General features: G+C 40.4%; 2 protein-coding genes across 5 annotated transcripts in view; one reads left to right on the forward strand and one right to left on the reverse strand.

Annotated features, from left to right (window-relative positions):
• FBXO11 (F-box protein 11) overlaps positions 1-3754 on the forward strand; it is a 109384-nt gene extending 105630 nt beyond the window's left edge. For both annotated transcript variants that reach the window (XM_055400627.2, XM_088841499.1), the window contains 5 exons: positions 1329-1439; positions 2144-2251; positions 2537-2645; positions 3115-3213; positions 3304-3754. In XM_055400627.2, the coding sequence (XP_055256602.1) occupies positions 1329-1439; positions 2144-2251; positions 2537-2645; positions 3115-3213; positions 3304-3433 (557 nt within the window). In that variant the 3' untranslated portion in view covers positions 3434-3754. The remainder of the gene's footprint in view (positions 1-1328; positions 1440-2143; positions 2252-2536; positions 2646-3114; positions 3214-3303) is intronic.
• MSH6 (mutS homolog 6) lies at positions 1-24579 on the reverse strand. 3 transcript variants are annotated; one of them, XM_088841498.1, is made up of 11 exons: positions 24251-24579; positions 14873-15075; positions 12427-12596; positions 8390-10934; positions 7279-7547; positions 6040-6157; positions 5747-5836; positions 5172-5326; positions 4884-5083; positions 4665-4782; positions 1-231 (listed from the first exon to the last, which is right to left on the reverse strand). In XM_088841498.1, the coding sequence occupies exons 1-10, from the start codon at positions 24502-24504 to the stop codon at positions 4701-4703; spliced, it is 4086 nt and encodes a 1361-aa protein (XP_088697624.1). In that variant the 5' UTR covers positions 24505-24579; the 3' UTR covers positions 1-231; positions 4665-4700. The 3 variants fall into 3 exon arrangements, with proteins under 3 accessions (XP_088697624.1, XP_055256601.2, XP_055256600.2); XM_055400626.2 differs by lacking the exon at positions 1-231 and having other exon boundaries at positions 4612-4782; positions 14873-15072; XM_055400625.2 differs by lacking the exon at positions 1-231 and having other exon boundaries at positions 4612-4782.
• Between the last annotated feature and the right edge of the window lie 2549 nt (positions 24580-27128).

Genomic DNA, 27128 nt, shown 5'->3' on the forward strand with positions numbered 1-27128 from the left:
CTCAGTGGTATAAAGAATCCACCTGCAGTGCAAGAGTTGAAGAGATGCATTTGATACCTGGGTCGAGACGATCCCCTGAAGGAGGGCATGGCAACGCACTGCAGTACTCTTGCCTGGAGAATCCCATGGACAGAGGAGCCTGGTGGGCTACAGTCCATGGGGTCACAAAGAGTCGGACACAACTGAAGTGTGACTTAGCACGCATGCACTCACCACTTGGAATAGTCTTTTCTAGGAGAAAAGGAATTTACAGGTTAATACTTAACAATTACAGATAAGTCAGATGTGTACAGAAATAAAAGCATTTCATGTCTTCAGGGAGCAGAGAGACACTAGTACATAACTATGATTCACTGTACATAAGTAGGTTTTATAGGAGTAATGTTAATACTTATTTAGTACTGTGTACTTTTACATGTATTAACTAACCCTCATAATAATCCTATTGTGGTAGGTGCTATTATGCCTATTTTACTGATAAGGAAATTGAGATAAAGAGAAGTAATTTGCCTGGAGTTTGGAAGTGGTTAAGTCAGTATTTGAAGGCATAAAGTCTTGATTCCTCAGTCTACTCTTAATCTTCGTTATCATCCCAGAAGAGAGAATAATTAATTTGATAGAGGAAAACCAAAAACCTCCCAGAGGAAGTGACATTAAGAAGAAAGACTATGGGAAGATACTGCAGAAAGAGGAAATAGTATAAATCAAAGGCAATAGGGATAAAAATGCATAGCATATTCAAAGTGTAAATAATGTAGTGAAACAAGAGGGGTAGGTTGGGGGACTATTTTGAAAGACTGTAAACAGCAAGTTAAATTTTAAACTTTATTCTGTAAGTTTTTTATAGTGATAAAGGGATATGATAGAGTTGTAGGAAACTTGGGGAAGCAACAGCAGAAGAGAGACCGAAGTAAAGAAACTGATCAAGGAATGCTGATAGTGGCCAGAAACAATTGGGGGTTGAACCTAAAGCATGGAGAATGCAAAGATAAATATTTCAAAGGAATTAGTTCAGCAGTGTTGAGTAAGAATCAGCTTTATGCCTTATGTCTGGGCACTGGGGATGCAGTGGTAAGCTATACATGGTCCTTGCAACCATGGGACTTCATTTATTGGTTAGAATGGTTGTCTGCTCATTTAAAATTTTTGCTTAAATGCTACTTTAAATATTTGTGAATTACTAAACAAACTTTCTTTTCAGTTGAAAAATTAGTCGTATGAATTTTATAGTCCAGTTAATAAACTAAAAGAAAACCTAAGTACCACCAAAAAGACAGTAAAAATTTTTATGTGGATTAGCCCTAACCTGGGGAAATATTTCATTATAGGTCTCCTTGAAGAAAATGATATTTTCAGGAATGCTCAAGCAGGTGTTCTAATCAGCACTAATAGTCATCCAGTCTTGAGGAAAAACAGAATATTTGATGGATTTGCTGCAGGTTTGTATTTTCGTTACCTGTAGCTTGTTTGCTGTACATTAAATTGATTCTTGGTATATCAGGGCCGAATGCTTATTTACAGTTGCTTTTAAGAGCACCTAGTCCAAGTTTTGGATTCAGTCCAAGGAGTTGCAGAGTTGGACATGACTTAGTACTGTCCAAGTTTTAGATTCTTGTACTCTAAGCCAAACTTATAATATTGTTCTTGTAGTTCAGTAATAATTAAGAATCATTAATTGTTGATAGAGTAAATACTGGCTACCATTAGGAATAAAGATAAAATACAACCCCTCTGGCCTGACAAATAATGTTTTTTTAAAGATATTGGTAAGTAAAATTCAAGTATTATGCATATATTTCAACTTTTTGCCAGTAAAGATAATTTCTCTTAATTCCAAATAACCATCAGCTCCTGCCTACACATCTTTCTGGGTCCTATCTTCTTAGTTGGAGAAAAATTTTTAAATAACGTCATTATCAATAGAGTATGAACCATCTGTATTACTCCTTCCTTAGGAGGGATAGAGAACTAAGGGATTCAAATAAGCTTCCATTTTTTCTTTAGATGTTAGGAATTAATATAGTTTACTACATTTAACATATTTTTAAATAAAAGAACTAGTTTACTACATTTGCTATATTTCAGGTTTCTTTTAAGAAACTATATAAAGTGATGCATCTGCTGTTTGTAAATTTTGCTTCAGGTATTGAAATTACAAATCATGCAACTGCAACACTAGAAGGCAATCAAATTTTTAACAACCGATTTGGAGGCTTATTTTTAGCATCTGGTGTTAATGTGACAATGAAAGGTATGTTGGAATCTTTTGTTCTGCCTATAACTGCACTAAATATACCATGAGAACATAATCAGAAATCATTGCTATTCAATTATTCCTTCTGTCACTGTACTGTAGTTAACCAGCAATTCGAGATGTATTTTGAAAGTTTTGTTTCAACTTATTCTGAATAGTTGGGAGTACCTTATACAAGGAAAACTCATTTCTATTCCTAGCCAGTTTTTTCTAACTTCATTGACTAGCCTCTTTTATCTTATGTCTTTATATTATAGAATATTATTTTTTCTTTCATTACAGATAACAAAATAATGAACAATCAAGACGCCATAGAAAAGGCTGTTAGTAGAGGCCAGTGTTTATATAAAATATCAAGTTATACCAGCTATCCCATGCATGATTTCTACAGGTATATTTCTGTTGTCTTAAAAAAGGAGAGGTACTAAGGTTTTCTTAACTGACAAGAACTCAACATTTTTAGCTTTCCCTTAAGTGTATGAGCTAAAAGAAAGTAAACTGCTAATAGAATGTAATTGAAAATTATTAGCTGTCCACATTAAGTTCTGTGATCTGTCTTCTTGGAGGATCTGGTGTTTGAGACCGTAAAATGTGGGAAAATGTAGTACTGTACTAACTAGATACCACTGAAAATGCAAAACAATTGTTTTCCTAGACTGTCATTAAGTGTTCCTTGTATCCTGGCTACCATGAGTGGTTTTAATTCCCCTCTCCCCCATATTGATTCGATAAAGGTAGCTACTTGTTTTCCTTGGGAGACACAAAATAGGAAATTATTATATAGGGTAATATATAACAGATTGCAGTATTCTGAATAAATAAGATGATCGAGGAAAATAACGTAAGCTTTTGTTTTCTAGATGTCACACTTGTAACACCACGGATCGAAACGCCATATGTGTGAACTGCATTAAGAAGTGCCATCAGGGACATGATGTAGAATTTATTAGACATGATAGGTATGTATGTAGCACACTTGGTTGGTGTATTTCCCAATTATTTTCCTCTCTTCACTTTCCTAATCTTTGGGTTTTCATATTTTGTTTCAGGTTTTTCTGTGACTGTGGTGCTGGAACACTGTCTAATCCTTGTACATTAGCTGGTGAGCCTACACATGATACAGATACACTATATGACTCTGCTCCACCTATAGAATCTAATACATTGCAGCACAACTGAATACCTTCCCTAAAGAAAAAATCCTGCCGTTCTAACATCATAACTTAAAACGTTTTGGGTTTTTTTTTTTTTTTTGGAAGATTTAAAATATTTGCCCATGCTACAGGAAGAGACTGTATTAAAAATGGATACACAAGGTCAGTTGACACTATGAAGCTCAAGCTACCAAAAAGAAAGTGGCAATATATTGACTCAGGATCTCAAAGCTGGGTGTTTTAGCATTACTGTGTAAAGACTTTTGAAGGGACAGAAGTGAAGAAAATAAGCTTCAATTTTGTACAGATACCAACTTCTGAAAAAAAAAAAAAAAAGCTGGTGTTTTTACAACTAGCATTGAATGCAGTCCAACTTGCAGTAGTACTCTTCAATAGACAAGCAGCTTTGTTGCTGCTTTTATGGACGTGGGTACCAATTGCTTTTGTAATATGGTAAAAATGTGAGCTAGCACTTCTGCGTTTCTTTTGATTTTTTTTAACATGTATTCAGATTGAGAAATATGATTTTAATGCTTTAATCTCATGTAGTTTGTTTTTAATTTCAAGCAAAATCTTATTGTACTTGAATGTGCCCTGTTTTGTTAGCACACCTAGACTTGCTGTAACTGTACTCATGTCCCAGTATGTACGTTCTTTCTATGAAAGAGAAAACACTAATCTTAAATTATATCCAGCAATGTTTCTGGTATCCTTTAAGAAAAGTTAAGACTATTATTTCCTTCCCTTCCCTGTGCAGCATTCAAATCACCCCTAGAAAAAGTGAGTGTTTTAATGAGACTTCCTAGGAAGGGATGCACTGTAAAACAAAAGTATTCTTGTAACTCAGTTTTGTGAAAGGTAAAAACTACTATGTTTTAAAAGTACACTTTAGAAAGTCTCTTCAAAACAGTCCTGTATTTGAACTCTGTTCATAGTTTTTTTTTGAACAGTTTAGACAAATTGCTGGAAATTAAAACAATTTCCCGCATTAAGCTGAGACAAGTATATATACAGCCCTATACAGTTTCATAGCCCCCTCCCCATTTATGTGTATTGGTGACAGTGGGTATAAACAGCCTGAAAGTGTATGCATGTACCATAACATCTAGACTTAATATATTGTGGAGTATTCAATAACCATTATGTAGAAGGTAGATAAGAATTAAAAGGGTTTAATTTCCTAGAAAGAAAATGGAAAAATGGTCATTTTTAAAAAATAAAGTTTATTAGATCATAATGTTGTCTGAATTTACCACCTTTGTCAAAAGTGAACTCAAGGCTTCCAATGTAGTCTATAATTCCTCAATCAAAGTCAGCAACTTATGGACAGCCTCAGCATCCACAGTCGACCTTTCACTAGCCAGACAAACCTCCCTTTAAAAAAAAAAAAAAGTTAGTTTGCATTTTTCACAGTGCATCATCCACCCCTTTAGTTTTCAAAACCACTTGGTAAAGTTATATCCAATTATAGTTACCGAAATAATCGCAGTGACTGAGTCATCTTCTCAAATTCTCTTGCTTTTCTATGTCCCTTCTGAATAACCTCCTCTGGAAGATTAGCAAGTCTTGCTGCATTAAAGCCATAGCTTTTAGGACAGGCTCCTTTAATGAATTTATAGAGGAAGGTAATAGTTTCCTGGCTGGGATCTTCACATTCATTTTCTACCATGCATGCCTAAAATAAAAAAGAAAAATTACATGCTGGCAATGGAAGGACCCATTCAAAAACTGACACAATTTTTGAATAAACAATTTATACATACCATGTGTCCTAGACGCACTGCAACATTTTGAGAATAATCTTCAACTAATGAATGGTAGTGGGTAGAAAACAACGTACGACACTTTATATTCTCAGCAAGTTCTTTAACAACTGCATTTGCTATTGCTGTCCCATCAAATGTTGCAGTACCTCTTCCTATGAAAATATACATAAACTATATATTATACAGTCTGCCATATTACATTCCAAGAAGAACAGACCTCAGAATTTTTTTAAAATGTACTGAGTATCAGCTTAGTACATCCATAAGCACTCTGTAACCAGGCCCTCTTTAGCTAAAGTAGGCCTGCTTATCCAGCCCTTGGAGTTCAGGAATACTATTCAAGTGCCACTATGCTTCAGAAACTTTTTAGTTCTCTTTAAATAGCCTTATTATCCAATTATCCCTATAATTTAAATTCTAACAAGACTTAGAAATTGCCACCTTAGTGCCAGCTGTGGGGTCTACGGACAAAGGTGGGTATATTCATATTCTTTTTAAGAAATGTGTCCTTCAGACCATTTTCCAGAAAAATAATTCTTTGTACTCATGTTTTAGAAATTTTAATGTCTTACCTAATTCATCCACAAGCACCAGAGAATGTGCTGTTGCATGTTTAAGTATACTGGCAGTCTCACTCAATTCAACAAAAAATGTACTTTCACCTTAAAAAAAAAAAAAGTGATCAAAATGAGAATCCTCTTTTAACAGCAGAAACATCTTTTAGGTTCATATCATTTGAAGCTATTATGAACTACCCAGTGGTACTAAATACTAAATTTTACAAAAAGATTACTTCTAGTATGTTAAAACTTGCATAATGAATTGTCAAATAACAGAGCTTTAGGTAGAAAAATAAATAACTCACCTGACATTATTCTGTCTGAGGCACCAAGTCTAGTAAACACTCTATCAATTGGTGTGAGCCTACACACTTCAGCTGGTACATAACAGCCCATCTGGGCCATTATAGCTAATAGGCCAGCCTGTGAATGAGGGAGGAAGAAGTATTTTATGACTGATATTAAGAGAACAGATAGAGATATCTATGTATATCCAGAAGACAGATAATAAGCCAAGCTAATAAACATTAACTAGAAGTCAGGCACTCTTAAACAATCTTCACAATCTTACATAGGAAAAGTGAGGCTGAGGGCCTAACTGACTTTAAAACCTCAGAACATATACACTAACCCACTACACTGCTGCTGCTAAGTCGCTTCAGTCATGTCCGATTGTGCAACCCCATACCATAGACGGCAGCCCAACAGGCTCCCCCGCCCCTAAGATTCTCCAGGCAAGAACACTGAAGTGGGTACCACCACACTAGTGATTGTCAACTCTGGCTGAACAGTAGGATTGAAATGACTGATGCCTAGAACCCATTGCAAACCAAACAATTTCAGAGGATGAATACACCCCAACTCCCAGGTACTTTTTTGGTTGTGCTCTCTAGATGATTTTGATTTAAAATGAAAAGATTAAAAACCATATTACTACACTACTCCTCCTCTCCAGTCAGCAAATTTGTACAAAGTGTATAATATAGTACAGTAGAATAAGAGGGTCAGCAAACATATTTTGTCAAGGGCCCAGTGTCTCTGTTATGTTTTTTTCTAAATCTAAATCATGTTTAGCTCAGTGACTAGCCAACCCCTGACAAAAGGTTAGGAAAATATATTTACTGTCTTCCCTAAAAGCAGTTCCCAATAGTTAACTAAAGGTCATGAATTATATTTGCTTTCCTGTATGAACAAGTGCAATGGTTCTAAGGGTTCCTAGAAATGAACCTAATTTAAGAACAAATGTACATTTGTGTAATTTTCATTCATTATGAATACATCTAACCTTCAAAGGAAATGGATGCAAAGTCAGAGCTCATAAAAGTCACGGCCTGAACCAACTTCACCTTCTGAAGTGAAGTACTTCCTTTAACATCAGGCAAATATTTGACAAATGAAATGAACACAGTTCATGACTCAAGGAGTTTTCCTTTGCTTACCAGTAAGTCAGTGACTGACTATCATGAGCTTTGGGGGAAACAATGGCTTAAATGTGTAATAAATTCACTCGAAGTTTTGTACCACCACCATTTGTAACACTTTACCTGTCTCATAAGTGTAGACTTGCCTCCCATATTTGGTCCAGTAACAAGCACACAATAAGCTTTGCCATTTTCCTCCTCCTCTTCCTCACAGCCTATTAGAATGTCATTAGGAATAAAGTCATCACCAAAAAAAGTTTTCGTAATGCAGGGATGGCGCGATCCTTTAAGGTCTAGAAAGGGAGGAGTATCTTCTTCTGGCAACAGAATTACTGGACGACACATAGGACCATCACCCCCTCGACTGTAGTTAGTCAGGCACAATAAGACATCTGGTAAAGAGAGAACAAAAGTGAGGCTTCATCGTTTTTGAGATAACCAACAAAGGCCCAACTTCTATAAAAAGTCTTGCAGAAATGCTTTTGTGGAGGTAGCATGTTCCACTAGATTCAGCCTCTAGTTTCAACATCTCGTTTCAGCCTAAGAAATGTGTCCCCTCAAAGTAGAAACTGTCAAAACACAGGAAAAAACCCTCAAAACTAGAGAAGAGGGAAAAAAAAAAATTCAAAACTCTAAAATAAGCACAGGCTTCAAAATAAGCTGGCCATGAAGTTTAAAGAAAAAGGAAATTATTTATGAAACTGAAGAGGTTACCTAATTACAAATACATAAACCAAAGCTCTTAGAAATAAACTCAGAAAAGAAAGTGTGATAACTTGGGCTAAGAGAAAAAGGAAAGGGTACGATTAAAATCTTTTCAAATATGTGTGTAGAGGGCAAAACAGAGGTCAAGGGATAGGTTTAAATTAACATAACAAAGTGGCTTGGGACTTCCCTGGAGGTTCACTGGTTGAGGCCCCGTCCTTGGTCAGGGAGCAAGAGCCTGCGTGCTGCAACAACAATCACAGGTGCCGCAACTAAGACCTGGAGCAGCCAGATGTCTCTCTCAAGCCATGGACACAATGTTCTATGCGCCTTTCAAAAACAGCTTAAAAGCAACATTTATCAAATACTGTAAGTTCAATGAAATTTGATCAAAATATACACCCGTTACTTGAGTTTAAGGTTATGAGTCAATGGGGACTTTCCAGTGGGCTGTGATTTCAATATAAAACTGGCATACAGGGCACATCACTAACTAAAGCTTTAGGAACAAACCTGCTGAAAGCCTTACCCAACACTGCGATGCACTCCACAGCTGCCTGCCAGTCCTTATAATTTTTATCAAAGTTATAGAACAGTCGCCTCATGCAGTCCTTTAATGATGCATCTCTCCGTTCTTCGGCATTTATCAGATTAGCCAGCTTTTTCTCAATTGTTTTGGTCCAGTATCGTTTACAACCCTTTTTGGTAGATTTCAACTCATATTCTTCTGGCAAGTTATGGGTGATGAAATTCTCTGGTATTTCCAACTGGTAACGATTCCTACCAATTCCCCAGTAAACTATGGTTCTACAGCCAATTCGACTGCGCTGTTTCTCCAAGTATTCCAGGAGGCTCTGTTCATTTTCTCTTATGTCAGCAAGAGCTTGGTCATAATCAGAGTCAAATCCTGCTTTGGGAGTAATCAGTCCAGTCTTTCGAGCCTTTTCATGGTCAAAGGCTGTATCCCATCGGTTCAGTTCTGAAGTCAAATCAGGAAAGCGCCCTTCAGGACTTTTTGTCCGCAGAGTAAGGACCTGCTTGAGGATTTTAGACTTAAAGTCATCAATGACTTCTTCCATAATCCCTATAATTTTACATATTACCTTGAATCCTTCCAGAGCAGAAAGAAAATCAATAATCTTTTTTTTGCTGTATGTGGTTTCTTCATACATTATAGCCCTGCTATCTGGGTGGTTCTGGCTCTTGAGGGGAGACCCAACGTTATGAATTTTACTCAGTAGTCTCTCAAGGTCTGGAAGCTTCTTAAGAAGGTCTGCAACCTCAGAGATTTTGTCAGGCACAACCATTAGGTCTTCTATGGCATCCAGGCGATCACTGATAGCATGGGGGTTACAGAGTGGGGCACAGAGCCACTGCTTTAAGAGCCGCTTACCAAAGGGGGTGTGGCAAGTGTCAATCTTCTCTAACAGGGTCCCTTCAGTAGAACCATTTGTTCCATTCTGAAAAATCTCCAAGTTGTTTAATGTCACAGCATCTAGCACCATTCGTTGATTGGCTTTAGCAAAGACAGCCCCAGGTCTTGTAGCATGGACCATGTCAGAATCCAAGGGAACATATTCTTCAAAATTAGCCATTGATAAAAGCTCCTGGTCAATAAGGCATTTTTTGAGGTAGAAGACACACCCACCAAGAGCAGAGAGGGCCAGTTCACTCTTCTCTCCCGGGGTCAGTCCAACAGAATCCGACTCCGAGGCCATACCTTTAAGCACCTGGGGTAGCTTCACCCCAGCGTCCTCATCTAACTTGTCTGTAAAATATCCTTCTTCAAGGAGAGTTCTCAAAGTTTTGGCTGCATCCCAAAACTGGGAGCCCGGTATCAGACCTTCCTGAAGAGAAGAGGATAATGAACTCTTGAGAATCATCTTAGTTTCTGTTGAGAGATTTCCCTTCTCAAATAAGACTTGTACTGGAGGATAGTGTGCCACTAAAGTCCTAAACCTGGAACAATGGCGATCATCTGAAAACTGACCTATGAAGAACCTCCCTAGTGAGGTATCAACAAAGCATACTCCATACACGCGAGTGTGGCCAGAAGACTCCTCTTCTTTCTCTTTGAGGCTAAGAAGGTACTTACTGTAGTTCTCCGAGGGGTCACCTTCCAGCACACTGTAGGTCTGTGTACCCTTCGTAATGACCCTACAGATCTCCCTCCGCACCACTCTGTCATACTTAGATATGTGTGCCATTTTTCGGCATCGTGCCTCCATCATTTCTGGGGTCTCAGTCTGTTCTACTCGTGCTACTTTATAGCCCTTCTGGACCAGGGAATCTGAGTATCGGCCAAATGCAATTTCAGGGAAACCAGAATGGGCCCAGTTCCCTTTCATGAATACCAGCCCTAGTTCACTGACTCCAATGAGAGCATCCATGTGGTACATCTCATAAAACTTGCCCACTTTATAGAATATGACCAGATCAAAGTTCTGAGACTTAATTTGCCACCACTTCCTCATCCCAGGAGTACAGGAATTAAGGAAATCCTCGGGCACATAGAGTGTGGATGCATCAAAATCAGGGTGATCGGGCCGCCTCCTGTGCACATCTCTTCTCTTTTCCTCCTTAAGCCACTCTAAAGTTTCATGATACCAGACAGTGGGGCGATTACTGTCATCACATCCCCCACTAATGTGGGCTTGGGATTCAGAATTTTGAGGGACAGAGAAAGCACTCAAAGTATTCTTGGTTTCTGATGAAATGCCAGTTGCTCGTTTGGTGGCTGAAGGCATTTCCTTCCTTGAACTCTTCCTCTTGAGGGAACTGTTCCCAGTTACCATTCTCTTCCGCTTTGGAGCAACTTTGACAGGGCTGTCCAGGCCTTCACTGTCACTGTCCCCCATGCCACTGCTTATTTCATCACTGCTTGCTTCCTCCTTAGTGTCTGGCTTGAATTCCACATCAGAGCCACCAATGTCACTCTCAGAGTCTGATATGACCCTTCGTTTTTTTGTTTGTCGGCTACTTCGTCTGGATCCTTGCACCTTTGGCCTCACTTCCTCTTCACTCTCAATGTCATTTTCCTCTTCACTCTTATCTGATGTGTAAGTGGCACCTACCTGAGAGGCAAAGAAAGAATTATTTTAAAATATAAAAGTAAAATTTGGAAAAATGACAATATTGCTAGGGAATCTCTGTCAATATGCTACAGCTTCATATATTAAGAGAAGAACCCACCTCCAGAAGTAAAACTATTTTCTTTCTCAATGAATAGCAATTTCAGTTTCACCTAAAATTAATACAAATACCACAATACAGGATTAAGTGATTCTGTCTTGAGAGTTCTTTCCTATTCAATACTAATGAAGTCCTTAGGATGACCATATGTGACAAAATACCCATAGGTGATGTCCTCATTAACAGTCATAGCTGTAGAAAAAACTTCTGTTATCTTTCTTCCAGGGTCATCTCTTCTCTTACAGTTGAACATATTATAAAGTTTATCATTCTATACATTCCTTACTATAAAAAACAAACCAACAGTAATCATTCTAGTTCTAGTCCTTGCTCCTCCACAAACCAGCTCTATTGTTTTCAGCAAGCCACTTTCAGTTCTCAGAGACCTCCCTCATATGTAAAGTAGTTACAAGGTTAAATGATTTCTGTCATTACCTCCCAGATCTAAACATCTGATTAATGTTATGATCCCTGGTCTCAACCTCAAAAATAGGATTAAAAACATCTCTTTTTTTTTTTTTTGGCTGCGCGCGTTCTTTGTTGCAGTAAGTGGGCTTAGTTGTTATATATGGGCCCTTAGTTCCCGATGAGGATGGAACCCAGACCCCCAGCACTGGGAGTAGTCTTTTATCTAGTGGGACCACCACTGAAGTGCCAGTTCCTCTTAAAATACGCATTTTATATGCCTATCTCATATAGAATAGAATAAAACAAAATCAAGCAGCTTATAGATGACTCTGTTTAAGCACATCTCATTAATTAACTAAATTAGAAGATAATGTTTAAGTATACCAATTATTTGTTCATATAAGATTTAATTCACTCAAAGTGACCATTAATATTTGAAACCAAGGTTGTCTTTCAACTTTTTCTTACCAATCTAAAATACAACAAAAAAGTATTAGAACATAAAACTGGATAATTTCTATACTATCTATCAGACACCACAACCAATTTTATCACCATGTCCTCACTGTCCCTAGCGCTCTACACTGGTTACCAAAAGTGTACTCCCTTCTATAAGCATGTGTGTTTCCAGCAGACTTGAGAACTTAAGTAAAAAAGGGTGCTAGACTGCTGAGGATTCTAAGTAATTGAATATGACCAGAGGTGTAAGAAAGTCTGTATGAGTACCAAATAAAATATATTTATATATATTTGTGTGTGTGTATATATACACACACGAGCTCTGGGTGTTGGTGATGGACAGGGATGCCTGGCGTGCTGCAGTCCATGGGGTTGCAAAGAGTTGGACATGACTGAGCAACTGAACTGAAATAAATAAAATAGGAAATTACCACTCTTAATATGTCCCTCCCTAGTTTTCAACATTTTCCAAACAATAGTAACAACTGCCTGTTAGCAGTGTCCCACCTCCGTCTCTTCTTCCTCCTCTGGCTCTGAGGGCTCATCACATACTGCCAACTCAAGCCTCTTAATCTTGTCTTTATTCAAGGCTTCATCTGCACGTTGCATTGCTCTGAGTATTTCAGGCTTTGCACTGTAAAAATGACCTCCTTTCTGGGCTTCCTTTGAATGTGAACCTAAAAAACACACATGTATTTATTTATAAATAAGAACAGTTGGCTGGACATTTGGCTCAATGTATAACACTTGCCCCAAGGAACAAGAATGATAACCATCAAGGTATCTTGTTTTGCCAAAGGCGCGTGGGATCTTAGTTCCCCAACCAGGGATGGAACCTGTCCCCCTGCAATGGAAGTGCAATCTTAATCACTAAGCTGCCAGGGAAGTCCTTCAGGTATAATTTTTAATGTCCCATTATTTTTGATTGATATAGATAAGATCAATAAGCCTTCAACAGAAGTAATTTTCAGGGTAAAACTATCAGTGAAACTGGAATTACCTATTTTACCTCCTGTAAGTTACCTTAATTGTTGGTTCACCTAGGACCACTCTCTCTTCCAGAAAGACCTCAGACTGTGGACCCTAAAACCACACCTCTTCTGATGAGGCATAAAATGTAAAGGAGATATGAGACCCTTTTTAAAAAAAACATTGCTTAAGGAAGGCAAAAACTACACTATGACTTAAATGAAACAATGACATTAACAATAAGTTTGTTCCCAAGGCAGTTAGATAAGACAGATTTTTTTAGAAATCCTATTCTAAGGAAGCCTAAATTTTGGGAGGATAATAACCCAGTACAGACTTTAAAGTTTTTTCAAAACAGTTGCATCAAAAATGTCTTGCTCCGTTTTAAAGTAAAACTTTTCCTTTATTCAAAGAGCTATAGTATTAAATGACATATCTATCCACTGAGCAAAAGGTTAGATATAGATAATTATAAGACAAATGGTACAGAATTGTTTTAGTTCTTTTCCAAGAGGCCTAACTAGGAATGTCTGTTCTCTTCTTCTACCTGAATATAACTATAGCTGCAAAACAAACCTGAATTTGTCTTAACGTATTCAAACATAACATTAGTCCCTTCTTTCAGTATTCTAAAACTGATGGGACATCCTAAATTTCCATGGAATTAGCAACTTTTATGAGCTGACTGAAACAAAGCTGCAATTTCTTATTTCTTTGAAGAGCTGCACCAAAACTACAAATTTCAACAGTCAAAATCATTAAGAGTGGCTCTGAACTTTCTCAAAGTACCTGTTACATCTGTGCTCACCCCTCCGATCTAGTATCACCATTCCCCAAAACCTCTAATGCAAACTACAACCCTAAGACCATCCCCCCCACCAAAGGCCTACTGTTTTCATGCACACCCCTTTGCGGATTTATTCACATACACGTTTTGCAACAATTTGGAAATTTAAAGGGCAAAGAGCAATATGCACATCGGTGACTTTATAAAATAATTACAACATAAAAGTAAAGTTTTTTTATCTCTTTTTAAAGTCATCTTTTGCCAAGGCTTGGTTTAGCATCTCAACATTAGTCCTGGAAAAAGACCTCATTTATCATCTGGTCCAACTTGCGTATATGCAAACCGAAGTTACTTTGGCCAAGATTATTCAGCAAATTAATGGGGAAGACTGAAGGAAATCTCCCACTCTGTTCCCACCCTGCACATCAGGTTTCTACACAGGCCTATCCGCCCTGCAAGATGAGGAGCACTACGACCAAAAGGGCACGATTCCCGGGCTTCTGGGAAACCGACCACTGTTCTGATTCCAGGATACTGAGCTCAGCAGTGTCCTAGCCAGGAGTCTGAAGATAATGGAAAAAGCTGTGCATGCACTACATCCTGCAGTCACACTGTGCATGCACTGCAGGAGACTGACAGGGTGCGGCCAGCCTAGGTGAAAGCATACACGCAGGAATGCTGATGTCTCTGATAAATAAGGCTGGGCCTGGGAAGAGTGAGTCAAGGTGCCAGAAGTCTGGTTTCTGATGTGAAGCTCAACGCAGATGTGCTCATAAGGTGAGCATTTTGAAGTCGAGGTCACATGCTTCTCCACCTGTCTTAGAGTATGTCACTGATATATACGCTCTGTATCTTGGCTACATTGTCTTTCTTTTGGAATCTTTTAAGATAGGAACACTATTTTTTTCATGTCTGAATCTGGCATTGTCCTCCGTCACGAGATCCAATCATGAAATCATTTTTCCTTTAAGGGTTTGATATTGCTATAAGTCACTCAGAAGGACAGAAATAAAAATTCAACTCCACACCACAAACTAGCCGAAGATCAGCTACATCTTAGCCTTTTCCCATGCTAGAAGCTTTTACCACACCCACTCTTAGAATAAATCCACTGTGTAGGAGATACTAACATTCAGACTCACATGTGTGTGGGCTCTATCTTACAAACATACCTAACCTGCAAAGTAAATCTCTTACCTGTATATGGCTTTAATAGCCTTCTGCTAACCCAGCCCCGTGTTGGGCTGTCATCAAAAAACTGTACATGAACTCGGGCAGACTTTCCTTTCTCACGGATGAATGTTCCATCAAAAGGGTGGTTGTAAACTAGGCAAGGCCACCAAGGGTAACCCTCCATCTTGGCCCAAACCAAATCACCTGGTGAGAAGTCACAAGAACTGCTGCCAAGAGAAAATACATAATTTGGTTAATATTTTGTTAAGTTACATTAAAGGCAATTACTACAAACAAGCAGTTCTAAGGTATCTTAAGACACCTTTGAAATTTTCTGGCATTAATATTCAGGCACAGAAATTCTAAAATTAATGATTTTTTAAAATCAAATTTTCAAGTCATTTTTAAAGTCATAAGCAAATACCACAAGACAACACAAATGTAATGGTATTAAAGTTAGAAATTATCTCAGAATTATTCAAGGTTTAAAAACTGGCAAAATTCTGATAGACTGGTAATAGCAGGAAAAAGACAAACTCATTGTACATGTGATTCAAATTATAACACCTGTACTACCACGTGTATACATTAGGAACAGGATCTGACCCAAAGTATTAATAAAATACCAAGCATAATGCCTTGGCAAGTTTGCTATACTTACATTAAAAATCATTTCATTAAAACTTTGCTTCAATGTATTCCAAATACCCCAAAGGCTAGCAGACTAATAGCCCTAGCCCATCCCTAAAAATCTAGTTTTGTGGGAAAACTTAAGAGATAAGTATGTAATGTGCCCAAAATAGTTGTGTACACAAATAGTTGTATAAATAATTCTACAGAATCAACAGGAGAGCTAATCTTCACAAAAACTGACTTAGCCCTGAAGACTTCCTGAGAAAGAGAGGAGGGGAGGAAGTATACAAGAATCCCTCAGTGACACAGAGGCCACAACAATTGATAAACTGTTCCAGTACTATATACCATGATTTTCTAAGCCTGCTTAAAGGTTTTCACTGAATAATGACAAATGTAAAATAAGTATATTACAAAAGAGAATATTTCAGACATTTTAGAATAATCAATTGAGGCCACCTTAATCAGGCTCAATCATAAAACTGAAGTATTTCTTTCTTCAAAAAATGTGGATGTGGAAATCTCTATGTTAAAAAAGAAACCAGAACAGGAGCGTGGCTTCAGCTGGTGCTTACATCCAGGGCCTTTAGTACATTCTTCTTTCAACTTAGAAGACTGTAGTGACCAGCATGAGTGTATAATTATTGCTGTCAAACACCACAGGGGTCATCTTCAAACAGGGAGCTGTGTCTGCACAGTTCAGGTATCTTAAGTGTCTCCTCCTTAATAACGTATCCATTTGTTAAGAGGAGACAAAGATCCTTATCTCTTTGTGGAACTGTCAAGCAGGCTTTCCCTTAACTTAGCCGGGCAACCACTTAACCACAAAGTCTATCACACTGGGATCAGGAAACCACAAGCTTTCCTTGTATGTTAGGTCCTGAGAGTACCCTCAATCTGTACCCTTTTCTGTTGCTAACTGAGGGACATAACCTTTGTCCATATATAAACACACTATCAGAACTGAGTCTGAACTCTATGACAGTAACTTCTAGAAGACTGACCAGACAGCAAATACATGTTATGCCAATGAACATGTCACCTCATAGGAAGCCTATTTCTGGCTGTAAAGTCTTCAGACATCAGACTACAAACTGTTGGCCAAAGTCGATTTTTCTGACAGGGAAACCAGTAGGGATACTCATCAGTCCAGCCTGGCTGCCCTTCATCCCTTAAGAGATGAAATTTGGTGTGTACATCAAGAAGCCTTAACTCATCACTGGCTAGTTTGAAGCAGTTCCTCCCCTAGGTGAGGTCAGGCTGGCCAAAATGGAGTCAGGTTGCCAGAATGAAGTCAAGTTTACAAAGTGTTCAGTTGCTCAGTCATGTCTGACTCTTTGCAACTCCATGGACTGCAGCACTGCAAGCCTCCCGGTCCATCACTAACTCCCGGAGCTTGCTCAAACTCATGTCCATTGAGTCAGTGATGCCATCCAACCATCTCATCCTCTGTCGTCACCTTCTCCTCCCGCCTTCAATCTTTCCCAGCATCAGGGTCTTTTCAAATGAGTCAGTTCTTCACATCAGGTGGCCAAAGTACTGGAGTTTCAGCTCCAGCATCAGTCCTTCCAATGAATATTCAGGACTGATTTCCTTTAGGATGGACTGGTTGGATCTCCTAGCTGTCCAAGGGACTCTCAAGAATCTTCTCCAACACCATAGTTCAAAAGCATCAATTCTTCAGCACTCAGCTTTCTTTATAATCCAACTCTCACATTCATACATGATTACTGGAAAAATCATAGCTTTGACTAGATGGACCTTTGTTGGCAAAGTAATGTCTCTGCTTTTTAATATGCTGTCTAGTTTGCTCATAGTTTTTCTTCCAAGGAACAAGTGTCTTTTAATTTCATGGCTGCAGTCACCATCTGCAGTGATTTTGGAGCCCCCAAAAATAAAGTCTGTCACTGTTTCCATTGTTTCCCCATCTATTTGCCATTAAGTGATGGGACCGGATGCCATGATCTTAGTTTTCTGAATGTTGAGTTTTAAGCCAACTTTTTTTTACTCTCCTCTTTCAGACTGTTTTCCTTGCCCATGTGAGGGTAAGGACTAAGGCTAATTCAACAGTAGCTATTTCATTACATACATGTCTTTAAAAGTTACATATTCTTTAGAAAAGAGCACATCAGAGGCTTTGACAAGAATGAACATCTTGGTGGTACATTTACAGTTCAAGGGATCAGGATGCCCCAAAACTAACAATTCTATTTTATCTCGTTTGAAGCAACAAAGCACTTGCAAGTAGCTCAGGTGTCTTAGAAACTAAATATGTAGATCAAAATTCTTGAGCAAAAAATATGAGATGGCCACACTTGCCTCCTGAAAGTTCCTGTCTATCCTCAATTAAAAGTAACTCAAGTTTCCAGCTGAGACCCAAGACATGGGAGAAAAAACTTTGAGTTCTATACCTTTAACAGTACTAAGTTAATCCAGTTTTTATCCTAAAGGAAACTTGCGCTTTCTCTCTTAAGACTGTTACCTTAAAACTGTCATTTGTATAAAAGTGTACAAACTGTACAACAAATTGTAAAATGGTGTTCAAAGGTTTCAAATTGACATAGATTCCTTTCCAAGCAACCAACTTGAAAATGTAATGTCTTTAAGGCTTCTCTGGTGGCTCAGTGGTAAAGAATCCGCCTGCCAATGCAGCGGACACAGGTCCGAGCCCTGGTCTGGGAAGACCCCACACGGGGTGGGGCAACTAAACCCATGCACTACAACTGCTGAGCCTGTGCACTAGAAACTGGGAGCTGCAACTGCTGAAGCCCGAGTGCCCTGGAGCCCATGCTCTGCAACAGGAGAGGCCACAGCAGTGAGAATCCTGCACACAATGCAACTAGAGGGGCCCCTGCTTGCCACAGCTAAAGAAAAGCCTTCACAGCAATGATAGCACAGCCATAAGTAAGTCAATAAATAACTTTTAAAATTTAATGTCTTTAAATTTATTTGAAAGGCAAATAAACATGCATCCTCACTAGAGGAAGAAACACATAAAAAGCTAATTACAATCATCAGATCTGTAAAGCTAAAATGCCATCATAAACTAAATTGTTTAAAAACAAAATTGTTTTTCAACATCACCTCACCCTAAACATAAACTTACATGTACAGAATCTTATGTGTAACTTAACTCTGCTGTTAAGAATTGGGGGTGGGAGTAGGGGGCGCGGGCGGAATGGATTCCCTGGTAGTCCAGTGGTTAGGACACAAACTGGACTACCTGGAGCAGCCAAAAAAAATAAGTGGAAATACACTCTGAATGCTAAGACTAAAAATGTAGTTTAAAACAAAAAAACAAAAAATGCATAGTTTCCCCAATGTTAAAAGGCTTTTCAGAAAAAAATTCTTTTTAATCTACTGACTTTCTATGTGCAAAAGAGTTCTTTAAAGGTGATTTAAAATTTTTATCTCTAGTAGTTGTACAGTCTCCACAGAATATCAAAATAAAAGGAACATAAATTTTAATCCATGCAAATATTCAGATTTTTACCAATACTAATACCATATTTTAAAATATGTAACTATAACTTAAGCATGGGCTCACAGTGGAATGTACTATACTTTGAGTATCTGCTATTTTTCATATATTGATCCTTAAAGAGCCAGAGGACCTTATAAAATCAGAGATGGATACAAATGGCTCTACTTGAAACTTTAACAGTCGGATTCAGACTTTACTGTATTTTAACATTTGGCTCCACTTCCTGACAATCAAAATCCCTTTCTCTTTTCAAGTAACTAGGACTGTGTTAAATATTAATAAGGATCATCAAACCCTATGCAATGCAAATCAATTTGAAAATATCTAGGCCAAAAAGTCACTTTACAATGTAGACTGGCTTCTTCTTGGAGCCCAATGTGAAATCCTAAAATAAACACGGGAATTAGCCTATAAATCAGCCTACTTTATAAATATGATTCAACTATGATTTTACAAGGGGTTTTTGTTTTCTGGCTGTGCCACACACCTTTGTGGGATTTTAGTCACCCGAGAAAGGACCAAACTGGGGCCCTTGGCAGTGAGAGCGTGGGGTCCTGACCACTGGACCACCTGGGAATTCCCTTTACAATTGTTTTTAAAATGATAATATATCTCAAATGTTTGATATTCTTGGGATTTTTAAAGACAGCTTTAAAATGATAAGAGGAAAGGTGACAGCTCAGAAAAACAAATGTAAAACATACAACTAAAACACAACTTCATACAACTAAAAATAAGAAATGACTTAATAAAGCTAAATATATATGAACAAATCTTTACACTTTTGCTTAAAAAAAAAAAAAGCCATTATTTTTGCTCCCTCTTTAGCCCATTACCTTGGTGTCGATTATTAGTTGTGCCCCAAATTTACAAGCAACATTTCTGTCTAGTATACAGAAGCAATACTAGAATTTGCTCCTACAAACAATGAAAGTTAGACTGGCTATGTGTAAAAAAAATTTGTGTATATAAACACAAGTTTCACAAAGGTGAACATACTCTCAAGCCAACTATCAGTGTTTGTATCTGCTTCTCAACATAGACCATTCGAGTAGAATTCCCCTACCCTCAAACAGCTAATGAGAAAACAGAAGTAACCCGAGAAATTATTACCAAGTGCTCCCATTACACCTACCCATCTACCTGCACCTCTCTGCCCTTCACCTAGCTTTCCTTCCTTCGGCTTGGATAACTATGGCATCTATCACTTATGCATGAGGTCTAGGGCAACCATATAAATTATCATCCAAACTGGCCTCTAAAACTATTTCCTAAATATTATTAGAAAAGAAGCCTATAAAAAAAACTAAAACCAGGGCTCTTCAGAAAGCAGTTCAAGGAGCAGGGACAACTGACAATCGTCATCAGAATGAAAAGTTCTGAAGTAATGTTAAAAAGTTATAAACGCCAGCTTAAACGAGGCTCCTGCTGGGCAAATTGTTATGACAAGTTCAGCATCTTTTTAGTTAAATCAATTAAATCAAATTAAGTCTGTGAAACCAAGTCCACCATGATACTTTTTTAAAAGCCTGAATTCTTTTCTTAAAAAACTAATATTATATTAGGTGTGGTATTATTTAGAATATATTACTATAAATAGATTTAGTTGTATGAAAAGTAGAAGGAAAGGCACCTACAACTAGGGCAGATTGTTACCTTTAACTAAAGGCTCTTAGGGGGAAAAAAAAACTTTGTCACGGTCTGACACAGCACTCCTATAAATGAATACAAGGCACACACTTAAAATTTTTTACTGTCCTCATTTCTCATAATCAACAGATAATTATTGAAATGAGATTGCAAAAAATAAACCAGCTAAGATCTGCTTTAAAAAGCCAGATTTACATAGTCAGAAGCCTTGCTCACAGCTCTTTCAATTGTCTTATTAATAAGCTAGAGGGGACTTCCCTAGTGGTCCAGTGGTTGAAATTTCACCTTCTGATGCAGGGGGTGTGGTTTCCATCCCTGGTCTGGGAGCTAAGATCCCACACGCTTCCTGGCCAAAAAACCAAAAAACAGAAGCAGTATTGCAACAAATTCAATAAAGATTTAAAATAAAAAAAAAATAAAAAAGGCTACAGAAGAAATTAAGTACTCAGAAGCAGGCCCAGAGTGCATAGACATACATCTTGCAGCCATTTACTCAAACTGATGTCACCTCAACTGCTTTCTCTTTCTCAACCCAGGTGAAAAAACTTTTGCATCACACCTGACAAGGACAGTAGGGGAAGGAAAGAAAAAAAGACAAAACACTTTAACAGTGGTGCACAAGAGAAAACTAACAAATGACCATTGAAAGATGCTCAACTTCTTTGAACTGGCCCCTAGGAAAAGTCCAAATGTTTTTGTAGCCCATCAGCAGAGACTGGATCTCCTCATACCTAAGGCTCCGGCCTCCTGTCTTCATTCTCAATTTGCAGGACCTTCCTCTTCCTGCACCAGCTTCCTAAAACCCCCTCACCTCTACAGCAGCTGAGCTAACTTCTACTTATCTATCTATCTTAGAGCTGAAAGCCTACCCAGACCCATACATACCCCATCCTCCCCCAGCTCTGCTCCTGCTCTAACACTGCCTTTTTGCTTGTCTGTTCACTCTTGTATCTAGGTTCCACAACGCCCAATACAGTGCCTGCCAGAGGAGGTACATTAACATTTGTTAAGAGAAGGCCAAATCTATCTAATGAATGGAGAGTTCTTTAGAAACCTAGAATCAAATGCCCATTTTTCTTGAATACCCTGAAAGCAGTCCTATAGAGTAGGTGGTCAAGTGTAAACAATATTATTCTTTTATAAGTCTTTTATAAGTTTCCAAAATTCAGACCTCAAACGAAAAAAAACTGCATATGCTATTCAGAATATAAAGCACAACCATACAACAAATAATTCCATTCATTTAGAATGGATGCAGGAAGAATCAAATTCAAGTTTAGGTGAACGTAACATCTCTTACCATGCATCTGTTACAGAAGATGCCCATGTAGGGAAGGAAAATATTTTGGAAAAATATTTATTTTTCACTGGAGTATAACTGATTTACAATGTTGTGTTAGTTTGTGCTGTACAGCTAAGTGAAGCAGCTATACTTATACATATAACCCCTCTTTTTTTAGATCTCCTTCCCATTTAGGTCACCACAGAGCACGGAGTAGAGTTCCCTGGGTTTACAGTAGGCTCTCATTAGTTATCTATTTTACGCATAGTATCAATGGTGTACACATCAATCCCAATCTCCTAATTCATCCCACCTCCCAGGGAAAATATTTTTTCCCTCTACCCATCTGAGTTCTTGGCTGAGAGATACAAAGGGAAACTGAGTAACACTCCTGGAGATGGCCCACATTACCACCTTAAACCACTGCCTTCAGCTATAGACAAAGGAAAGATAGGGGGCCGCGGAGGGAGACAAGGGAGGTTACCAAGAACAAAAACCAAGGAATTTCAGTTCAGTGCCTATAGAATCTCCCATCTCTTCTTAGTACAGACAGGCAGGCATCCTTACAAATTGAGATTTCCCTTTTAAATGTAAATTTCCCTTACAGAAGAATAACCTACTGTTCTCAGAACTTCTCCCCTATCTTCCCCTTCTCAAAATAACCTCTATGCCAAAGGCACTTTCTGGGGTGGCAAATCCTGCCACTTTTCCGGCAACTACATAAATTTCCTGAGAGGGTCGCTTGGAGGAAGGTAACACTGTAATTACAGCTGCACTTTGAAAAATCTGTGGGACGCCTAAAACGCATGACATTCTAAATCAACTACTCAGCTCTCTGATCTTGAATGTGTTCTTTTTTTTGTACCACTATTTCACCCTTTCAGACGCCTGCCATTACACTTTAGTCTAATACAATACATGGGATACAGTAAGTGAGAGCTTTTCAAAATGTCGCCCGCTACTTCAACAAAGGCCAGCCAAACCCTGAAACAACACCAAACTGCCTAGGAGAGGAAGGCTCCGCCGGACAGGCTTCCCCTTTATCACGTTCATCTCTCTCTCCCAGAGCCCTATCAAGGCCTTTGGGGGCTCTCAATTCAGGAAAAAATTACAGTCCCCCATCCTCCCCTGAAATCCCCAACAAAAGATGCACTATTTCGGGGAGTGCTTTCAGTCTAGTGGTTAGGATTCCGCGCTGCCACTGCCATGGCCCAAGTTCAATCCCTGGTCCCCAAACTTAGATCCCGAGAGCTTCCCTTGTGAGGCAAAAAAAAAAAAGATGCACTATTTTTAAACTAATATTATTTTCAACTCGCACAATACTTCCAGGTGTCAAAATTAACATTAAACTTTCCATCTGTTTTGATGCATACGCGGTCTATCTACACGTTGACCCAGCTTGGTCCCCGCACTTTCTGCTCCCCGCCCCTGCAATCCTAACTCGGACCAATCAGGCCCCTTGGTTTACCAGCTGACACACCCCCGCGCCCTAAACTTGCAGTCCACCCCCCAGTGTTAGTCCCTCAGTAGAGTCGTGACTTTTTGCAACTCCAAGGACTGTAGCCCACCAGGCTCCTCTTCCTCTGTCCATGGAATTCTCCAGGCAAGAATAATGGAGTGGGTATCCATTCGCTTCTCTAGGGGATCGTCCCAATTCAAGGATCGAACCGGGGTCTCCCGCATTGCCGGCAGATTCTTCACCGTCTGAGCCGCCAGGGAGGCCCCAAGATCACTGCAGAAGGTTAACACTCACCCACCCCAACAGCCCACACACCCACCCCGCCGGAGGCTTCGCGTCCGAGGCTCTAATCCAAACATCGAGGGTGTTCCTCGAGCAACTAGCGGGCTCGAAATGGACCATCCCGGCTCTGATGGGGGAACACCCTCCGGATATCCCACTCGAAGCACGCCGCGCCCCCACAACCTGCTGGTTCCCGGCGTCCGTCCCTGCCGCGGGCATTCCTCCTTCCTGCCACCCCTCCCCCGCCCGGGGCAGGCGCCACCCCTCCCTCGCCCAGAGGGCGCACCGCGCGCCGCGCAGGCCAGCTCTGTTCTCTCCCCGCCCCACGCCCCCAGAACTCCCTGCTCCCCTTTCTCCTTCCTTCTCCAAGCACCTTCCACTCCTCCTCCCGCACCCGGCGGACTTCTCCTCCTCCACCTCCGAACTAAGCGCGTCCTCCCCTCCCCGCCAGGCCCCTCTCCTTGCACGGCCGACTGCCTCGCACTGTTTACAAGCTGCACCCCCAACGCTCCCTGCACTCTTTCACGCAGCCCCACCTCCTCCGAGCCCAGGGCTCGGACGCGCAACCCTGGCCCCGCGAGGCCACCTCCCTGCACCCGCCTCCGCCGCTACCTGGCGGGCACCGCAGGGGATGCCGACTTCCGCAGCCCTCCGTTGAGGTTCCTGGCCTCGGCCCGCGACGTGGTACCCGCTAGGGGCTCAGGCCCGGCCTCGTTCCAGGCCGCATCCCCGCCTGGGGAAGGGGAGGCCCCGGTGTCAGCGGCGGCGGCGCTGCTTCCACTGGAGGCTCTGACGGGGGCTTTGTTGGCATTATTCACGGCTGGAGACTTAGGGAAGAAGCTATACAGCGTGCTCTGTCGCGACATAGCCACAGAGGCCGAGGCGCAACCGCTCTGTCGGACCGAGCCACTAGAGGCAAGGCATCTGCCGCGCGGGGCCTGCTGGCGGGAAATCTGGGGGGAGGTGCGCTCCGCGGGAGGAACTCCGGCCGCAGCGGCCAATCGGCAGGCGCCTGGGCGTGCGCGGGCGGCGTCGCTGGCGGCGCGCGTCCGGCCCCGCCCCCTCGGGCGCCCAGAGACGTGGGGAGGGGCGGAGTCAGCCCGCCGCGCGCGGGGCTGGAGCCCGTAGTGCTGCCAGCCGCTCGCGACTAGGCGGGTAAGGCTCGGGGCTGGATGGGACGGGAGACCTCGACCCACATAAAACCTGGCGCGGCAGCGGGACTGCTCACCTCAGAAAGGCGTTCGTCTTTGAAAGGGAATCTAGAGTCACCGGAGCTGCGATCACGTAGGGGCCGGTGTGTGCCGAGTGCGTGCACCGCCTAGACAGTGCAAGGGGGGTAAGCGCAACGGTCACGGAAAGAGACCCCTGCGGAGAAACGCCTTCCAGCGCCTGCGTGAAAACCCTGAGGTTAGATTCCATACCCAAGGAACCGGAAAAAAAAAAAGATCCAGACTTCCAGACTTAATCAGCAAATCAAGTCTCCTGTTCACTTTCTATTCGCAAAGCATTGCATATAGTAGGTACTTGATATTTTACAATTGAATGCTAAGTGGCAGGCCCTGTAAGAGTTTATGGTGTATTACCACCTACACAGCTTTCCTCTGGCGGGCAGCAATCAAAGCCAATCATTTTATATAGATTAACTAATTAAATCGTCTCTGTAACCTGTGAGTTAAATACTTCTGGTCCAGTGTTCCTTATCTGACCTCTTGGGCCAGGTGTGTCTCACAATGCAGGATTTTTCCTATTTTAGAAAAATCACAAGGTGTGAATAAATTCCTACTCTCCAAATTAAAGAAAGAAATAGGAAGACTGACAGGTTTTTGGCCCTAATCCCAGACTGTGAATAAGTAACTTTGGAATCCAGAATCCCAGAAACCAGCCCCAACCAGCAACAGCTGTGCTTTGGTACAAACATGAAGATCAGCTCTTTGCTTTGTTCAGGAGTCTGTTCTGCCACGCAGTTCTCCTTTCTAGGCATGTAATAAAGTCAGCTTTGTTTCAGAAGTAGTATTTGGAATATTACTAATCCCCCCATGAGGATAATACAGGACACCCTCAGAGAATCTTGAGGCAATACCCTGAAGGCAAATACAATATTTCTTCAGCAGAGGGACTTCCCTGGTGGTCCAGGGCTAAGACTCTGTGCTTGTAAGGCAGGGGAAAGGGTTCAATCCCCGGTTAGGGAACTAGATCCCACCTGCTGCATCTAAGAGTTCATGCACTGCACCTAAAAGATTCCACATGCCACAACTAAGACCTGGTGCAGACAAAATAAATAAATATTAATATATACATATTCCTTCAGGAGAATATAAGCATATTCTTCACACTAAGTGGGATAAATACAGACTATAAATAGCCTCAGTTTAGCTCAGGTCAAAATCTGCTACCAAATGAGTTTGCCACAAAACATTTTTCAGAACTTTTTGGATTTTAAAATCGCCAGTTGGGAATTGTTCACTCCCTAAATCGTGTGTGACTTTCCAACCCCATGAACTGCTCCATGCCACACTTCACTATCTGCAGGAGTTTGCTTAAACTCATGTCTGTTGAGTTGGTGATGCAGCACCACCACCTCATCCTCATCCCTTCTCTTCCTTCCTTCAATCTTTCCCAGCATCAGTCTTTTCCAATGAGTCAGCTCTTCACATCAGGTGGCCAAAGTATTGGAGCTTCAGCATCCATCCTTCCAGTGAATATTCAAGCTTAATTTCCTTCAGGATTGACTGGTTTGATCTCCTTGCTGTCCAAGAGACTCAATCGTCTTCTCAGAAGCATCAATTCTTCAGTGCTCAGCCTTCTTTATGGTCCAACTCTCACATCTATGTATGACTGCTGTAGGAAAACTTAGTTTTTCCACTATACGGACCTTTGTCAGCAAAGGGATGTCTCTGCTTTTTAATATGCTAAGTTGGTCATAGCTTTTTTCCAAGGAGCAAGCGTTTTTTAATTTCATGGCTGCAGTCACCATCTGCAGTGATTTTGGAGCCCAAGAAAATAAAGTCACTGTTTCCATTGTTTCCCCATCTATTTGCCATGCAGTGGGAACTGGGTGCCCTGATGTTTTTTCCAGTGTTGAGTTTTAAGCCAGCTTTTTCGCTCTCTTTTACTCTCGTCAAGAGTCTTCTTTGCTTTCTGCCATTAAAGTGGTGTCATCTGCATATCTGAGGTCATTTCTCCTGTCAATCTTGATGCCAGCTTGTGAGTCATCCAGCCCAGCATTTTGCATGATATATTCTGCATAAAGTTAAATAGGCAGGTTGACAGTATACAGCCTTGACATATACTCCTTTCCCAATTTTGAACCAATCAGTTGTTCAATGTAAGTTTCTAACTGTTGCTTCTTCTCCTATATACAGTTTTCTCAGGAGACAGGAAAGGTGGTCTTGTATTCCTATATCTTTAAGAATTTTCCACAGTTTGTTGTGACCCACATATTCAAAGGCTTTAGCGTAGTAGGGATTGTGAAATTGTATTATGTCTCCAT

This window comes from Moschus berezovskii, chromosome 11 (genome assembly GCF_049115385.1).
Source record: "Moschus berezovskii isolate FMDL1 chromosome 11, NW_MosBer_1.0, whole genome shotgun sequence".
NCBI lineage: Eukaryota > Metazoa > Chordata > Mammalia > Artiodactyla > Moschidae > Moschus > Moschus berezovskii.

Coding starts and splice junctions, on each gene's coding strand:
- MSH6 (XM_088841498.1), bottom strand. CDS start 24,504: ATGTCGCGACAGAGCACGCTGTATAGCTTCTTCCCTAAGTCTCCAGCC. Junction 6,158..7,278: donor AGTCTACACTTATGAGACAG/GTAAAGTGTTAC, acceptor CCTCATTCACAG/GCTGGCCTATTAGCTATAAT. Junction 5,837..6,039: donor CTCAGACAGAATAATGTCAG/GTGAGTTATTTA, acceptor TTTTTTTTTAAG/GTGAAAGTACATTTTTTGTT.